Source organism: Octopus sinensis, linkage group LG21, assembly GCF_006345805.1.
Source record: "Octopus sinensis linkage group LG21, ASM634580v1, whole genome shotgun sequence".
Taxonomy (NCBI): Eukaryota; Metazoa; Mollusca; class Cephalopoda; order Octopoda; family Octopodidae; genus Octopus; species Octopus sinensis.
Genome location: NC_043017.1, coordinates 18,179,783 through 18,198,804, shown reverse-complemented (window position 1 = coordinate 18,198,804; position 19,022 = coordinate 18,179,783). Strand labels below are relative to the sequence as shown.

Genomic DNA, 19,022 nt, shown 5'->3' with positions numbered 1-19,022 from the left:
CACATAGAAATTCATATGATTATACAAAAGAAGAAAATATTTTTTGTGTGATTTAAGGGAGATTTAGCTGTTATTTTTAGCACATCCCATCACTACCTGATATCTTCCTCGTTTCTTTGTCATACTAATATATATTGATGTTTTTCAATATTTTTCTCCCCATAAGCACATTTAATGAAATTAACCTTCCTCTGATATTGCTGCACTTTTTATGTGACCAAACCTTACACCAGGTGCATCTTATGGAGTTTCTACCTACACCTTTTCTACAGATCGAGCAGGGCCATCTACATGAAGGGATTTGTGATTTGTCTACCTTTCTACTTACTAAGACTAAGAAGTTAGTTGAAGGTAGAGGAGGAGAGTTAAAAATATAATTTTAGCAGATGGGTGATGATCTGATGGTCTGATGGTGAGGTTAAAATCAGAGAGGGGGTAGGGAGAGAGAGAGAGATGGTGAGGGTGGCAGATAGTGAAAAGTGTATTTTTTTTTAATTGAACAAAGTTTTTTAATATCACCTATCATTTAATGCATGCGTATAAGTGCAATTCTGTGAAATATTCGTGTTTATTTAAGTGGTAGACATATGCGATTTAACTAAAGGTTGTATCATATGTACCGGATATTTTTTTTGCTTTTGGGAAAAATGGAAAAATACGAGTGAATATTTATCTTGAGTGATGTGTATTAAGTCTATAAAATTATACATAGAGTATATAAAGTGTGTATATATATATATATATATATATATACGTGATCTCTTGAGCACTACCAGCTCAAATATTTTCTCCTCTGTCTTCCCTCCTTGGGATCTTTCCTTCTCCTTGTTTCCGACGAAGAGCTCCGCTCGAAACCTTAAACCCTCCTTCCCTTCTTTCCTGAGCGTCAATAATACTTTAATTGTTCCACGTCCTGCGTTGCTGTGTTTTTTTCTCATTTTTTCTGTGTTTTCTTGTTTGGATTAACTTTATATACATATATATATATATATATATGAAGTGCATTAAATAATCATCATATTCCAATTTCTTTCACTTTTCAATAAGAAGCAGTGACTATGAGTGACTATCTTTCCATACAGACGCAACATAGGCTATGCTTTCAGGGTTTTTGAATAAAGATTTCAGAAAAAAACCAAAAGGTGTACCATTTATTGCATGAAATATTCACATGTCCTGCTAGTTTGTGTGTGTCTGTGTAAATATATATATTAAAAAAATAAATAAATGTGCCCTTTTAAAGCTCATGGGCCCGATGTCCCGGTTTCAATGGCGTACGTGTTCCCCAGCTGGATGGAACGCCAGTCCATCGCAGCGTTACTCCTTTTTGCCAGCTGAGTGGACTAGAGTAACGTGAAATGAAGTGTTTTGCTCAAGAACACAACGCGTCGCCCAGTCCAGGAATTGAAACCACAATCTTACTATCATGATGCTGACACCCTAACCACTAAGCCATGCGCCTCCACCTATATATAAAACTAAAAACTAAAATAACATACATATAAATACATGCATATACAAATATATAAATAACATATATATATATATATATATATATATAGATATATATATATATAATAGGTCCCGGGTGAGGGGGTTAACCACAGTAAAGAATGGTACTCAATACATAGCAGAGTAAATTAATTATTTATAGAAGGAGCTCGACAGGCTAGAACTGTTGTCATTCAAAAGAAATCATCAGGAAGCTTTAGTCCTGTAGAAGCTCCTTCTATAAAAATTAAAATATATATATATATATATATATGTATTATATAATATATATTATATAGTATATATATATATTATATATGTCGGCTGGCCCCCGTGCCGGTGACACGTAAAAGCACCGTCCGTTCGTGGCTGTTTGCCAGCTCTGTCGGGCCCGTGCCAGTGACACGTAAAAGCACCATCCGTTCATGGCCGTTTGCCAGCTCTGTCTGGCACCTGTGCAGGTGGCACGTAAAAAAACACCCACTACACTCGCGGAGTGGTTGGCGTTAGGAAGGGCATCCAGCCGTAGAAACACTGCCAGATCTGACTGGGCCTGACGAAGCCGTCCAGCTTCACGACCCCAGTTGACCCGTCCACCCATGCTAGCATGGAAAGCGGACGCTAAATGATGATGATGATGATGATGATATTATATATATATATTATATATTATATATATATATATATATGTATATTATATATATATATATCTATATATAGGTATATATATAATATAATAATATATATATATCTATATATGATATTATATATATTATATATATGTATATATATATATATATGTATATATATATATATGTATGATATATATATATAGATATATATATATGTAGTATATATATATCTATATATATATATATATATGTATCTATATATATATATATGTATTATATATAATAATATGTATATAATATATATCTATGTATATATATATATATATAGTATATATATATATATGTATGTATATATATATATATGTATATAATATATATATGTATATATATATAATTATGTATATATATATATATATATATATATATATTATATAATATATATATAATACATATTATATATATATAAATATATATATATATTATATATAATACTATTATCTATATACCTATATATATATATATATATATGATGAACTTCTTTCAGTTTCTGCCTACTGAATCCACTCACAAGTCTTTGGTCAGCTGGAGTTTATAGAAGTCATTAGCCCAAGGTGCCGCACAGTAGGGCTGAACCTGGAACCATATGGTTGGGAAGGAAACTTCTTACCACACAGCCATACCAGCACCTATAAACATGTTTATCTGGCCTTGTTTATTGACTGCCTTTCATTTATGAAATATTTGTTTATCTAAATGAAAATTTCAACCCACAAAAATGAAAGGAATGTCGGCAACCTTTCATACACCTGCCACCTATTTTCAATGAATGGATGACAACAAAATCACAAAAACGATGCCCCGCCCTTCTGTCCAATAATCTTTACACAAGCCATCACAGCCAGAAATTCAAGTTTTGTATCCTGTATGGCAATTTCTTTAGACCAAAATACAGACTATAAATATTTGATCTGAAAGGGTAATGTCAGAAAATAGTTTATTCATGATAAACTTAGGGTTTCATATTTTATTTCTGTCTACAGTTTTTATATAGTTTTTACACTCACAAAATCCATCGTTGTCAAGGAGCATTTTCTGGTTACTTAGTATTCCCACTAGTATTGGTGCCAAGAAAAAAAGCACCCAGGGCACTCTATAAGGTGGTTGGCACTAAGAAGGGTGACTAACCATAAAACCCATGCCAAAGCAGACATAGGGGCTTGGTGGCTGGTAATAAAGTCACAGGAAAAGAAATCACAGTAATAAAGTTACAATTTTGGTAAGGTAAAAAAAGTTACATTTAATTTATGGGATCCAGACAAAACCCTACTGGGACAAAAACCCTCGGAACAAAACTCCTCCAGTCAAAACCACTGTGGCTTTTTTACCTGGATTCAGAAGACCAATGCAACCCTCTGGATCATCAGATCCTGTGGAACTGTCTAACTCATGCCAACACAGAAGTCATATATTAAATGCTGATGATGATGATGATACTCATAATGTATCTTTTACTTGTTTCAGTCATTGAACTCTGGCTATGCTGGGGCAATGCCTTAAACTGTTTAGTCAAACAAATCAACTCCTCTACTGTTTTTTCATAAATCAGGTACCTATCCCATCGATCATTGGACATAAACAAACCAACACCAGTCAAGTAGTGGTGGTGGGGGTGACAACATATACATAAACACACACACACACACATATCTATATATGTAATATGACAAGCTTCCACCCAGTTTCCATTTATCAAATTCAATCAGAAGGTATTAGTCGGCCTGGGGTTATAATAGAAAACATTCGTCCGAGGTGTCACACAGTGGGACTGAACCCAAAACCTATGTATTTGTAAATCATACTGCTTAATCACACAGCCATGCTGTCTTCCCGCCCTACCCCCAATCAGTTAAAGTTTGGTTAAACTGAAATAAATTGATGACACAGCACAGAATTTATATTTTGGCTTCCTTGGCATAAACTTGTATATATAAAGTCTAGACAACTAAATACATAAATACAACTTCTATATATAAACAAAACTATATATAAAGTTGATTACACTGTGTATATATATATATATATAAAGCCTTGGCATTATACACACACACACACATATATATATACATACATATGATACACACATACATACATATGATATATATATAATATATATACATATGATACACACAGAACTGTGTATGTATTTTGAAATAATTTCTATATGTAATCTACACACCTATATATACATACACACACACACAAATGTGCATGCACTTTAAAGCAATATCTATATATAGTCTATACACACACACACATAGACACGCCTTCTATAAATAAACCTCATTGATTTGGAATTTTTCAGCAAATAATGAAGTGGGAATTTAATAATAGTCTGTCATTCATTTATAGGCATGTAAGGGTACGCATGTATACGTATGTATGTGTATAAGTGTTTGTAACTCTAGATACACGTGTATATGTGTGTGTATGTATATATATATATATATGTATCAGTGTGTGTGCTCATGCATGAATATATATGTTTGTGTATGTGTGTGTATATGTATATACAAGTATGTATGTATGTATGTATGTATATGTATATATATATTTATATAAATATATGTACACATACATTGAAACACATTGTTATTTGTTCAAAAGTGTGTCGTGAGTAAATAGAACATTAGTGAACCAAACACTGCCCTACAGAACCCATTGTTGGTCCACCCTGACCGCCTACCTCTCTCTCTCTCTATCTCACACCTACAGCATAGCAACCACAACACAAACCATTGTGGCGCCCCTGTTTTTTTGTTTAATCTGTAAAGAGAGCAGCCAAATATGCTGTCCTAAAAATGAATGAACAACATAGGCACAGGCGTGGCTGTATAGTAAGAAGCTTGCTTACCAACTACATGGTGCCTGGTACCTTGGGCAAGTGTCTTCTCGTACTATAGCCTCGGGCTGACCAAAGCCTTGTGAGTGGATTTGGTAGATGGAAACTGATGAATATGGTACTTAGATTGAGGCACCAGAATTTAGTACAGTATTATCCATACAATTTCAAAATAAGGTGAATAAAATCAAAATAAGTAACAAGGATATCCGGCGGTAATGCAGTACGATCGTTTCAAGCAGCTCCATTTAATTGAACAATGCAATCATTGCATCAATTTAAATGCAGAGCAATCCTCAGCTGCATAAATACTTAGAATTTAGTTAAATTGAAACAGATGGACACATTATGGATGCATTAGTATAATTTTACTAATCCATTAGTAATGGATGCATTAGTATAATTTTACCTAAAATCTCCAAGAAGGTAAGGAGATAGAAAAAGAACATGCTGCCTTCACTTCAGCTTAGAAGCTACTAAGGTATCAGGAAGAAAGACTTGTTACAGATTTTGCTTGTCACTATTTTATGGGGTCATTTTTAATTTATAAACTAGTTTTATCAAATCTTTGTATATTTGAGGCCTGAGAGAACAAGGAGTAGTGTCTGTTAGGAATGGGGCTGAGGGATAAATCATAAAAAACTATCAAGAGATTTGGTAAAGGGAACCTTAAATCAAGATGTTAGCTGACAATTAAGGGGGCCGGCCACTAGCAGACCAATGATATATATATATATATATATATATATATATATATATATTAATTAGAGACAAAACCACTATTTTGCAAATCAAACAAAGAAAGACTTAATCCAATACATAAAAAAATTTAATATAAATTAAATAAAATTAAATTCGCCACTACAATTGTTTCGTGTCTCTTCTAAGGACATTCATCAGGTGGATTTCAGATCTTCTATTCAATTTAACTTAAAATTGAATAGAAGATCTGAAATCCACCTGATGAATGTCCTTAGAAGAGACACGAAACAATTGTAGTGGCGATTTAATTTTATTTAATTTATATTAATTTTTTTTATGTATTGGATTAAGTCTTTCTTTGTTTGATTTGCAAAATAGTGGTTTTGTCTCTAATTAATATTATATAATATTTTACTATAAAATTGGATTCAATCCTAAATCTGATTTTCCCTGTAAATTTGGATTTATTCCCTAATATTTATTATTTATTATTATATATATATATATATATATATATCAATAATAACAAAGGGTAAAATTAATTAATTAAGAAGTAATCAATAATTTCACCAAGTAGAATTCGGTATGAAAAAGGACCATTTCACGGTAAACTTAAGTAATACTTAATAAAAAGGGTTCAGCAAAGATTTGCTTTACCACATACCGAAGTTTAGAAATAGCAGCCTTCGGTATGTGGTAAAGCAAATCTTTGCTGAACCCTTTTTATTAAGTATATATATAACACTTTGATCACTTCACTTTGACCGACCAATCCGTCAGGCGTCCATTTGACACCGTTGGTCACAGCACGCTGTCCACTCCTCTCTGGATCGCGCCTTTCTCATCCACGTGATCCCAATCGTCCTCTTGAAATCGTCACTCCACCGTCGTGGGGGTCTTCCGGGTGGTCTTTTCTGCTCACGTGGGTACCACTCAACTGCGTGCGTCCACCGATTATCGGTGAGCCGGGCGACGTGTCCAGCCCATCTATACTTATATATATATATATATATATATATATATAGGTGCAGTATGTTAAAATGGTTTAAGAAATTTGCTCTGCAACCACAAGGTCCTATTTTCAATCCTACAGCCCCTTCAGTTTCAGCTGAAACCCTAAACTGTGAGTGAAACTAAGTGATCTGTCTAGTTGTCTGTCAGTCCCTATAATAAAGTGGGTGAGAGTGTAATCTGTTCCCTGGACAGGACACTAGTCTATGACAGATAACATTTCCCCATATGATCCAGGAGTTGCAGCATTATCTGGGGAAATTTTGTGTCAGAATGTAGCCCTAGGTGAATTGTGGTCATGTTCTAGTCTCCCCTTCCAGATGCACCATCAAAGGAGGAGCATGGTAGGCCACATCATCAGTGGGGTAACATAATAACCTGAAGTAAGAATTGGAGATTAAAAAAAAAATCAGTTACAACAAAAGAAAAACATTAACAACAGCAGGAACAATATTTTAATTGCTTTATTATTATTGTGTGTGTGTGCGTGTGTGTAACTGAAGTATTGCAAGAAAAGTGTTTATTTTTAACAACCACTTTAATAGTTAGCTGTTGAGTCAAGCTCCAGAACTAGTGTTGCTGTCGGGACAAGACCACACTCTTCAATGGTTGCGTCTGGATCATCGAGAACCCTACGTGGGAATGTCGACAGAATCTTGTATGATGGACTGAAAGCAGGCCTACATCAGGAGAAGGAGGAAGAGGATAATAATAATAATAATAATAATATATGACACACTAGGCATAACAACAACATGAACTTCCAGCCTGTTGTCTCTTGAGGTCTCTGGGTGAGACTTGGAGCCAACTTGTACAAATATAAAGCAAAAGTCAAACATAGAATAATAATAATAATAATAATAATAATAATAATAATAATGATAATAATAATAATAATAATAATGGTTTCAAATTTTGACACAAGGCCAGCAATTTCGAGGGATTGGGTAAGTTGATCACATCAGTCCTAGTGCTCGACTGGCACTTCTTTTATTGACCCTAAAAGGATGAAAGGCAAAGGTGACCTCCCTGGGATTTGAACTCAAAACATAAAGATGTATGAAATGCTGCTAAGCTTTTTGCCCGCCACAGTAACAATTTTGCCAGCTAACCCTATAATAATGATAACAATGGTGATTCCTTTATTGATCACAAAGGGTTTGCATAAAAAAAAAACCCATTATGGATGGCACAGAACAAAACATTGAATGTGTGCAGGGTTATCAGGGTTTTGTGTGCAAACAGGTTTAACGTAAAAAAAAAACCCCCAGAAAAATAGCATTTTAAAAATATGTGATCCTCAATAGGGAAGAGATGTTCAAGGGATGCTCATGGAAAAACTCCATAAAATCATGAATGCCCTGACTTCTGAGGCAGGTGCTGTTTCTCAGGTCCTTGTCTCCAATTTACAGGTGTATATTCAGAGCAGGCCCATTAACTCACGGCATGGTCACCACTCTCGCACATTACAACAAAATGGCTAGAAGGCAACACTTCCTTCTTTCTCCACCTGTGGGATTCACAACTTCATCTGTAAACATGAGAGGCACTACACACACATACACACACACACTTCATCTGTAAAAACATACACACATATACACACATATACACACACACATACAAACACAAACACATACACATACACACATATACACAAATATACATACCCACATACACATACACACACACATATACACACACACATATACACATACACATGCACACATATACTTCATCTGTAAACATACACACACACACATACACACACTTCATCTGTAAACACACAGACATGCTCATACACACAGACACACTCACTCAGGCATATAGACACACTCAACAACTTGCACGCACACACACACACACACACATGCAGCCATTATATTGATTCGTTTAATATTGTTTTTAGTGTGAAAACAATGTTGACATTGTTGTTGCTGTATGCTGTGTCAGTGTTACAGGGGTTCATCTCTGTCCTGGTCATCTTACAGGTCACCAAATCTGGCCAACAAGAGACAGATCCGTGGTTTGTGTTGTCTCTCTGACAATAACCTATTGTCCAATAAATATTCTGTAGTAGTTTTGAAACTTCCTGGACGATGTGAGATTGATGTGTGTTGTTGGTGAGGTTCATAATTTGTCATAAACAACAAACTAACAACAATAACAAGAACAACAGCAGCCACAACAATAATAACAACAGCAGCAGTAACAACAGTTATTAATAAGATGAGCTGAAATTAATGCATGCATGATTTCACAGCTCTAGCATCATTTTGTCATAGTCAACACATGAACTTTTAGGCCCACATTTGTATGTATACATATACTCTTTACTCTTTTACTCGTTTCTGTCATTTGACTGCGGCCATGCTGAAGCACCGCCTTTAATCGAGCAACTCGACCCCGGGACTTATTCTTTTGTAAGCCCAGTACTTATTCTATTGGTCTCTTTTGCCAAACCGCTAAGTAACGGGGACATAAACACACCAGCATCGGTTGTCAAGCAATGCTAGGGGGACAAACACAGACACACAAACACACACAAGCATATATATATATATATATATATATATATATATATATATATATATATATATATATATATACATATATACGACGGGCTTCTTTCAGTTTCCGTCTACCAAATCCACTCACAAGGCTTTGGTCGGCCCGAGGCTATAGTAGAAGACACTTGCCCAAGGTGCCACGCAGTGAGACTGAACCCGGAACCATGTGGTTGGTAAACAAGCTACTTACCACACAGCCACTCCTGCGCCTATATATATATAATCATCATCATCATCGTTTAGCATCCGCTTTCCATGCTAGCATGGGTTGGACGGTGCAACTGGGGTCTGGGAAGCCATAAGGCTACGCCAGGCCCGGTCTGATCCGGCAATGTTTCTACGGCTGGATGCCCTTCCTAATGCCAACCACTCCATGAGTGTAGTGGGTGCTTTTTACATGCCACCAGCACAGGTGCCAGACGAGGTTGGCAAATGGCCATGATCAGATGGTGCTTTTTTACATGCCACTGGCACAGGGGCCAGACGAGGCTGGCAACGGCCACAATCAAATAGTGCTTTTTACATGCCACAAAACATGTCCAGCCATGGTGAAATACTGCTTTGCTTCAAATCAATAGTTACATAGTTATATGTGTGTGTATATGAGTGCATATATATGTGTATATATATGTGTGTGTATATATGTGACCTAGTGTTAGGATGCTGCATTCACGACCACAAGATTATGGTTTCAGTTCCTAGACTGAACAGCTCATTGTAATCTTGAACAAAACGCTTCATTTTTCACATTCCCTACTGATCCCTTCAACACCTGACATGCGGCACACCATGCACCTGTACAGGTAATGTCGATTTTATCCAAAGGAGTGAGCTAATGTACAGCATTTGATCACAATAAACAAATCATCTGGGCAGGTGGTTCAGCAACAAGCTGCAGAAGCCACTTGTTTTTTATATAACTGTTACATCCATTCACACTCTCTCTCTCTCTCTCACTCTCTCTCACTCGCTCTCTCACTCACTCACTCTCTGTCACTCACTCTCTGTCACTCACTCACTCTCATTCACTCACTTTCTCTCACTTACTCACTTTCTCTCACTCAGTCACTCTTTCTCTGTCTCTCTCTTACTCACTCTCTCACTCACTCTCTATCTCTCTCTCACTCTCGCTCTCTCACTCACTCACTCTCACTCACTCACTTTCTCTCACTTACTCACTCTCTCTCACTCACTCACTCTCTCTCTCTCGCTCTCTCACTCACTCACTCTCTCTCACTCATTCACTCTCTCTCTCACTCACTCTCTCTCACTTACTCTCTCTCACTCACTCGCTCTCTCTCTGTCTCACTCACTCTCTTTCACTCACTCTCTCTCTCTTTCTCACTCACTCTCTCTCACTCACTCACTCTCTCTCTCTCACTCACTCTCTATTTCTCCCTCTCTATTTCTCTCTCTATCTGCACGCATATATTTGATGTACAGCAATATTGGGTTTCAAATTACAAATTTACAGAATGGCGGAGGCTCTAGAACTCTAGAAGTGAAAAATCCAGATTTCCATATTGTACCTCGATAATTTCTTAATGCTAACCACTCACCTGATCACCATCATAATGCAGACGAAAACAAACCAAGTCAGGGCCTGAAATTCTTCTTACCTGTGGGTATCCAGATATACTCTTAAGTCCCCAATTGTGTCCAGGTACTTCATCTTTATCAGGTAAGTACAGTCTCCTGTTTCAGATTTCACTCGAATGTTGGCAACATCAGGTTCAACATGTGCCTGAGTGGGACTTTGGGACCTGAAAATATACAAAGATGACAACAATTTCACTCCTGCACCTTTGTTTCTTAGCCAAGCTCTGAACCAAACAAATGACTTATAGTGAAGCTCTCTATGAGAGCGGAGGGTGCTAATCTTAATAACTGGCTGCAGTCCTTCATTCTCAATCACAAAATAAAAAAAAAAAAGGTAGTCACTGTAGGACAACATTCTGGACCCTATTTATATTTGGAGTTCCACAGGGATCTATTGTTGATGCCCTGTTGTTCATAGTGGGCCCCGCCACGTCAAAATGGTAGAGGAGTAGGGGCCGAAACCGGACGTGGTTCCTCCTGATGATGTCTTGAGCTAACTGGATCCTATAAAGGAGCTGTTGTGGTAGCAGACCACGAAACACGGTTGTAATTCCTGAAACAAATGCCAAGTTAAAGCAGGTGACTGTGTTAAAATTCACTAAGAACATTAAGCTGTCCTTAAGATAAAAGGAATGGATTCTATAAGCCATGGGTTTTTCCTGCAATCTAACCTGGACACAATGTAGCAATGGATTGCTGGGTGGCAACTCCCGCTGGCTGCAGACAAGCGTACCAATATAGATTTTGGAAGACAGACCCCACACCTACCTACTTTTTCCACAATGCCAAACATAAGAAATTTTCTGGAGAATGTGACCAGGGTAATTATCATCAACAATGATCTGCATTGGATGAATATGATTTCAAAAATCTTCAAAACGGTTAAAGGTGTCTTAGCTTCATTTCGTAAGACTCTTGTTATTCATTCACCAGCTGTCTATATATAAAGCTATCTATGACTATGACCCATATATATAGCTACGATACAGTCACATTTATAAATAGGTCTTACAGCTGTTTCTAGGATATTTATTATATCCCTTCATCGGATATATGACCTAAGTTGGACCCCTTATTCGCATAATCACCGAATTTGGATCTTAATTATGGTCTATCCATAGCACTTATTCAGCATTATCTGACACTTTTGGATCTCACTGATACCATTACCTCTCATAACCTATATATACATATATATAAGTATATAATTAAAAAGATATAATCATAGTTAATGCTAGAAATAGGTGTCAAATACCTATAATTTGTTCTCTATATTCAAATTGTTGAACAAAATGTAAAGTGGATTGTAGGTATTTTGAAAACATGATTTGGGGACAAAATCATATTCTCCCATATTGAAAACAGATATCCAAAGAAATTTTTGAAAAACAAAAGTAAACAGAAGTGAGTGGTGCTGAAAATGTGGCAATAATTGTGCCAAAGAAGCAGGTTTTATGGTCATTTTCCATTGACAAATAGGGTTTTGTGCATCACAAATGCACTCATAACACTCCTCGTACATTGCTGCATTTTTTGACACAAAAAAAAAACATTAAAATTAGCAACATAGATTAGAAGCAAATCCTAATATTGTCCAAAAATGACCTCAAAATTGTGCGACCTGACCTCCTTTACAAGGTTATTTTTGTAGTAAAAAAGAGCTGTTGTGCAAAAAACACACTTTATTTGGTAGCCGAAAGACTACTGAATCTTTTGATGCTTCATATGTCAAAATCAGCAACTTAATTTTCGAATCCATAAGGAACATATGCACCACACACACACAAATTCTGTTTTAGAGATATAGATAATACATACACGTATATATATATTGATAGATAATAAAACGAACGGTTTACACCTGGTAGCTTACTGGTAAAGCACAGTCACTTTCACAGTTATCATCATCATTTAGCATCCGCTTTCCATGCTAGCATGGGTTGGACAGTTCAACTGGGGTTTGGGAAGCCAGAAGGCTGCACCAGGCCCAGTCTGATCTGGCAATGTTTCTATGGTTGGATGCCCTTCCTAACGCCAACCACTCCGTGAGTATAGTGGGTGCTTTTTACGTGCTAGATGGGGCTGGCAAACGGCCACGGTCAGATGGTGCTTTTTATGTGCCACTAGCATGGGGGCCAGGCGAGGCTGGCAACAGCCACGATCGGATGGTGCCTTCTATGTGCCACCGGCACAAGTGGCAGACGGGACTGGCAAATGGCCACGGTCAGATGGTGCTTTTTATGTGCCACTGGCACAGGGGCCAGGCGAGGCTGGCAACGGCCACGATTGAATGGTGCTTTTTACGTGCCACCAGCACAGGTGCCAGACGGAGCTGGCAAACGGCCACGGTCAGATGGTGCTTTTTATGTGCCACTGGCACAGGGGCCAGGCGAGGCTGGCAAACGGCCACGATCAGATGGTGCTTTTTACGTGCCACCGACACGGAGGCCCGTCGGGGTGGCGCTGGCAATAGCCACGTTCGGATGGTTTGCTTACGTGCCACCGGCACTGGTAAATGAAAGACGGAAGATAGCATATACGAGAAATTATTATTAGTCATCACAACTATTAACAGCTTGATACACACGAACACAAGCACGTGTGATTTGGATCAATAATGTGAGGAGAGTTGCAATTCAAGAAAATAGCCAATGTACAAAGAAGAAATGATGATCTAGAATTAGTCAAAACATCCTTGGGAAAGTCCTGTATGGCATGTCCTTCACACACACATGCTTATATATCACAAGGACATATGCTAATATAAGAAGAGATGATGTCACATACATTTAGGCGTGGCATATGAAAAATAGTCAACGCATAACAAAAACCCATGAAAATGTCCTTCGTATGTATACACATACACGACAAAAACACACACATATATATATAACTGTATGCACATACGCAAACACTGAAACAAATGCATATAATGAATATATTAACAGGTAAAAGGCTCTGAGAAAATTCCCAGAATGTTCACTCCTGGTTCAGTATGAGATCTATTCTGGGTAACATTCTCAAATGACCGAGGGTGTGGTGGCTTTAGGCACATAAACACACACAAGTATGTATGTATATATATATATAATATATATATATATGTATGTATTATATATATATCTATATCATATATGTATGTATGTATGTATATATATTATATATATATATATATATATATATATATGTATGTATGTATATAGTAATATATATATATGTATGTATATATATACATAGAAACACATATCACACACCATAATATACATTACATACACATATATATATAATACACCATATATATACATTACACATATATTAAGGCGGCGAGCTGGCAGAAACGTTAGCACGCTGGGCGAAATGCGTAGCTGTATTTCGTCTGTCGACACGTTCCGAGTTCAAATTCCGCCGAGGCGACTTTGCCTTTCATCCTTTGGGGTGGTCGATAAATTAAGTTACAGTTACACACTGGGTCGATATAATCTCGACTTAATCCGTTTGTCTGTCCTTGTTTGTCCCGTCTGTGTTTAGCCCCTTGTGGGTAGTAAAGAAATTATAATATATATATATATATAATATATAATATATACATATAATACACATATATATACAAATATATATGCATATATATATATATATATATATATATAATATATATATATACAAACGCACACATATATATGCATACATGCATACATACGTATACATACATCCTTTCAAGTGTTGGGCCTCATGGAGGTAAAAGGGGCCAAGCTCCTTTTGAGTATTGGACCTCATGGAAGCAATGGCCAAAACCTTTAGCATTATGTCATGCTTGAGAAGAAGAGCCATCAAGCTGAGCAAAATTGCAGTTGTGGCAGATACTGGTGTCACGCATATGGTACCCATGCCGGTGGCACATAAAAGCACCCATTACACTCTTGGAGCAGTTGGCGTTAGGAGGGGCATCCAGCTGTAGAATACCATGCCGAATCAGACTGGATCCTGGTGTAGCCTTCGAGCATGCCAGCCCAGTCAAACCATGCAACCCATGCCAGCATGGATAACAGACGTTAAATGAAGATGATGATATATATACATACAACACACATATATATATACATGCAAATATATGTGTGTGTATTTAAGCACACACACACATGTATTTATATATATACATATATATAATATACATATATATATATAATATATATAATATACATATATATATATACATATATATATATACATATATTATATACATATATATATAACTATATATATACATATATATATATAACAATATATATATATATATACATATATATATTACAATATATAATTATACATATATATATATACCTATATAATATATATATATATATATACATATATATAATACATCATTATATATCTATATATTTCTATATATATATATACTATATATATATAATATCAAAATAAGCAACAAAGATATTTTGATTTTAATCACCTTACTTTGAATTTGTATGGATAATACTGTACTAATTCGGTGCTTCAACTTATGTACCGTATATATATATATATAATTTATAAAGTATTTCGACTCCCAAAAGCCAATTACCACATCAAAGACGAACCTGCACAGACAACATCTGTTTTTCCCACAATTTCATTAGTGGTTTTCAACAATTAACTATATATGTTATTAATTAATGGCAAGTGGCATGCTGTAGTTGTGTGCGTGTGTGTAAGTGTGTGTGTGTGTGTGTGTGTGTGTGTGTGTGCGTGTTTCTTTGATATTGTTGTTGTTGTTGTGTTTATGTGTGGGTGTGTTTCTGTTCTGAAGATGGCATGGTGTGGTTTGAAGAAGGTCTAGCTGCTGGTTTTAATATGTAAACCAACTGCATACAGGTCCCATTGTTGACATACTTTTAGCTGTGTTTTTGTGGGAGGGCTTCTTATGTACACAACCTATAATAAACTTGAGAGGATGGGCGAATGGAGGGAGGAGAGAATGAGAGAGAGAGAGAGAGAAGACTCATAAATACATACAAAGATGAGCATTGATACACACACACACACATCTTATATATCATAAATATATATATATATATGTATATGTATGTTTATGACAAGAGAGCATAAGTCACGTAATCACCCTAAGTGGCTAATGCAAGTGATTACGTGACGTGACTCATGTCTTGTCATTAATTAATTAATTAGTGTTACTCATTTAGCACATCTAAAGCAGAGGTTCTCAACCACAGCTCTCAAGGCCGCATGTGGCCCTCAAGCACTTCTACAGCGGGTCTCAGTGATCTTCGCTCTTTAAATATATTTTTCCGTAGTTGATGGGTGCTACGGTTTTTTTGGTATGCCCCCAACCCCACACACACACACTGAAAGAAATCCAGGTCCTGAATCTGGTCCATATATCCAAAAAGTTGGGGACCACAACGCAAAAGCATAAAGAATATTGATTTCCAAATGTGGCACAAGGCCAGCAAGTTCGGGCGGGTGGTGGGGGTAAGTCAATTACGTTGACCACAGTGCTCAACTGGTACTAATTTTATTGACCCTGAAAGATGAAAGACAAAGTCAACCTCAGCAGAATTTGAACTCAGGACATAAAGACAGGGGAAATGCTGCTAAGCATTTTCCCCAGCATGCTAACGATTGCGCCAGCTCACAAATAATACTCTTTACTCTTTTACTCTTTTACTTGTTTCAGTCATTTGACTGCAGCCATGCTGGAGCACCGCCTTTAATCGAGCAACTCGACCCCAGGACTTATTCTTTTGTAAGCCCAGTACTTATTCTATCGGTCTGTTTTTGCTGAACCGCTAAGTGACGGGGACATAAACACACCAGCATCGGTTGTCAAGCAATGCTAGAGGGACAAACATACACACGCACACACATATACATATATATACATATATACGACAGTTTCCGTCTACCAAATCCACTCACAAGGCTTTGGTTGGCCCGAGGCTATAGTAGAAGACACTTGCCCAAGGTGCCATGCAGTAGGACTGAACCCAGAACCATGTGGTTGGTAAACAAGCTACTTACCACACAGTCACTCCTGCACCTATAATGATAGTTTTTTTCTAGATATTTCTTTCTCAATAATAAAAATAACATTAAATTTTGATTTAGGCACAAAGCCTGCAATTTTAAGGCCATCCTCAGCCCCATTTCTTGCTGCTTGGTACCTTCTTTTATTGATTCCAAAAGGATAAAAGGCAACGTTAATCTCGGCAGGACTTAGATTCCCATTATTCCCAATGAATTATTAGTTAACGTCTGTCTACCATGTTGGCATAGGGCAGGACAGTTTGATGGGATCCTGATGGGATCTGATGAACTGCATTATGCCCCACTGTCTTCATTAGCATGGTTTTTTTAGCTCCTAACACACACCATTTTACAAAATGTATTAGTTACTTTTCCATGGCACCAGCTCTAGTGAGGTTACCAAACAGCCTGCAACACTAAGATCCTGTTCAACTGAGTGAGGCTACAGTAGAGAGGGAAGCAGCTTTATGCTAAGAGATGAGAAAAGAAAGAAAGGGTCAGAACAGAACAGGTTTCTGGTTGTAGAGTGTATAGTTACTCACATTTTAGAAAAGAGGGTAGGGTGATTGGGGTATAGCTGGGAAGAGATAAAAATTGTGATAATAAGGTTTTAGGGTGCACTACCCCCTTTGAATTTAAAGGGCTTACAATTCCTCGTCAATTTGTTTTGTCAAGTCCATAAAAAAATAAAAACAGGAGCAGGGCACCATGAGAAATTAATTTTGGTGGAAGGAAGTCTCTTTAAGGTCCCACCTAAAAAAAGAAGTAGGGCTTTCTCCATCCATCAGAAATTCATAAGGCCTCTTTGTAGATCTCCAGACCACTCCTTGGATCTCCAGGTCCCAGACATATGCACAAGCTGAAGCTAACAGGCCCTATCCAGAAGCAAATAACAAATGTAGCTAGATTACAATTGGAAAATCCCTACTTCTACTTTGGCCATTATAGCTCATGAGACGGAGTGCAAAATGACCTCCTCATCGTGTGGTCCACAACAGAAAACAAAAAGCAGGGTTTTTCAAGAAGCTTTTCAATAACATACTGCAATTTTATGGTATATACGATGCACTCAACAAATTTAGTTAGAGTTAGAGACGTTTAATAACAGCTTGACACTCTTTCTTCATATTCTTTAAAGTGTTATGAGCGAAGGAGAAGTCCACTTCATCAAGTATCTCTAAACACATGATGTGATGTGTCCTGTATCTGCTACACTTCCAAGAATTTGAAGAGGTTGAATCAAGCTGTTATTAAACACACACACATACACATATGTATGTGCCTGTCAACAGATATATGCATGAAAGTAAAATCACTTTCACATGCATTCAAACGTGAGGGTGTTTGTTTGTACAAGATAGCAATAAAAATGGAAAGAACAGAGCCTCATAAGTACCTACTTGACATAACAATGACATCAAAAAACTATCCATGCATATGTGCTTGTGAATACACACACACACGCACACATGTATGCGTATATATATGTATGTATATATATATACATACATACATACATACATACATACATACATACATACATACATACATACATACATACATACATACTATATATATATATATATAATATATATATGTATGTATGTATGTATGCATATGTACATATATATTGTTAATGTCATAAGGATCTTTTTTATAAGCTTCAAGAGAATATGAAATAATTTTTTGGGGAATGGTTGACCTTGAAGCAAATAAATCTATAAACAACAGCATGTGAAGGTGTGTGGCTTAGTGTTTAGGACGTTCAACTCACAATTGTCAAGTCGTGGGTTCAATTCTTGGCAGTGTCCCAAAGCAAGACATTTTATTTCACATTGCACCAGTCCACTCAGCTGGCAAAAGTGAGTTGTAGCTGTAATTGAAAGGGGTCAGCCTTTGTCATGCTGAATCACCCTGAGAAGTACATTAAGGGTACACATGTCTGTGGAGTACTCAGCCACTTGCACGTTAATTCCATGAGTAGGCCTTGCCATTGATGGGATCTTCTGGAACACTCATCGTCCTAACAGAGATCCAGCCAGACCAACAGCATGTAAATATTGGGTCAAAAGAAAGTCT

The 19,022-nt window shown here is 36.8% G+C and overlaps 1 protein-coding gene across 1 annotated transcript in view; it reads right to left on the bottom strand.

The window, feature by feature from the left end:
* Positions 1–7,181: 7,181 nt before the first annotated feature.
* The window catches only part of LOC115222843 (UBX domain-containing protein 11-like), a 42,842-nt gene continuing 31,001 nt past the window's right edge, over positions 7,182–19,022 (bottom strand). Inside the window, exons 13-14 of the mRNA XM_029793184.2 lie at positions 10,925–11,068; positions 7,182–7,415 (exon numbers count right to left, since the gene is read on the bottom strand). Coding sequence (XP_029649044.1) covers positions 7,274–7,415; positions 10,925–11,068 — 286 coding nt within the window. The 3' untranslated portion in view covers positions 7,182–7,273. The remainder of the gene's footprint in view (positions 7,416–10,924; positions 11,069–19,022) is intronic.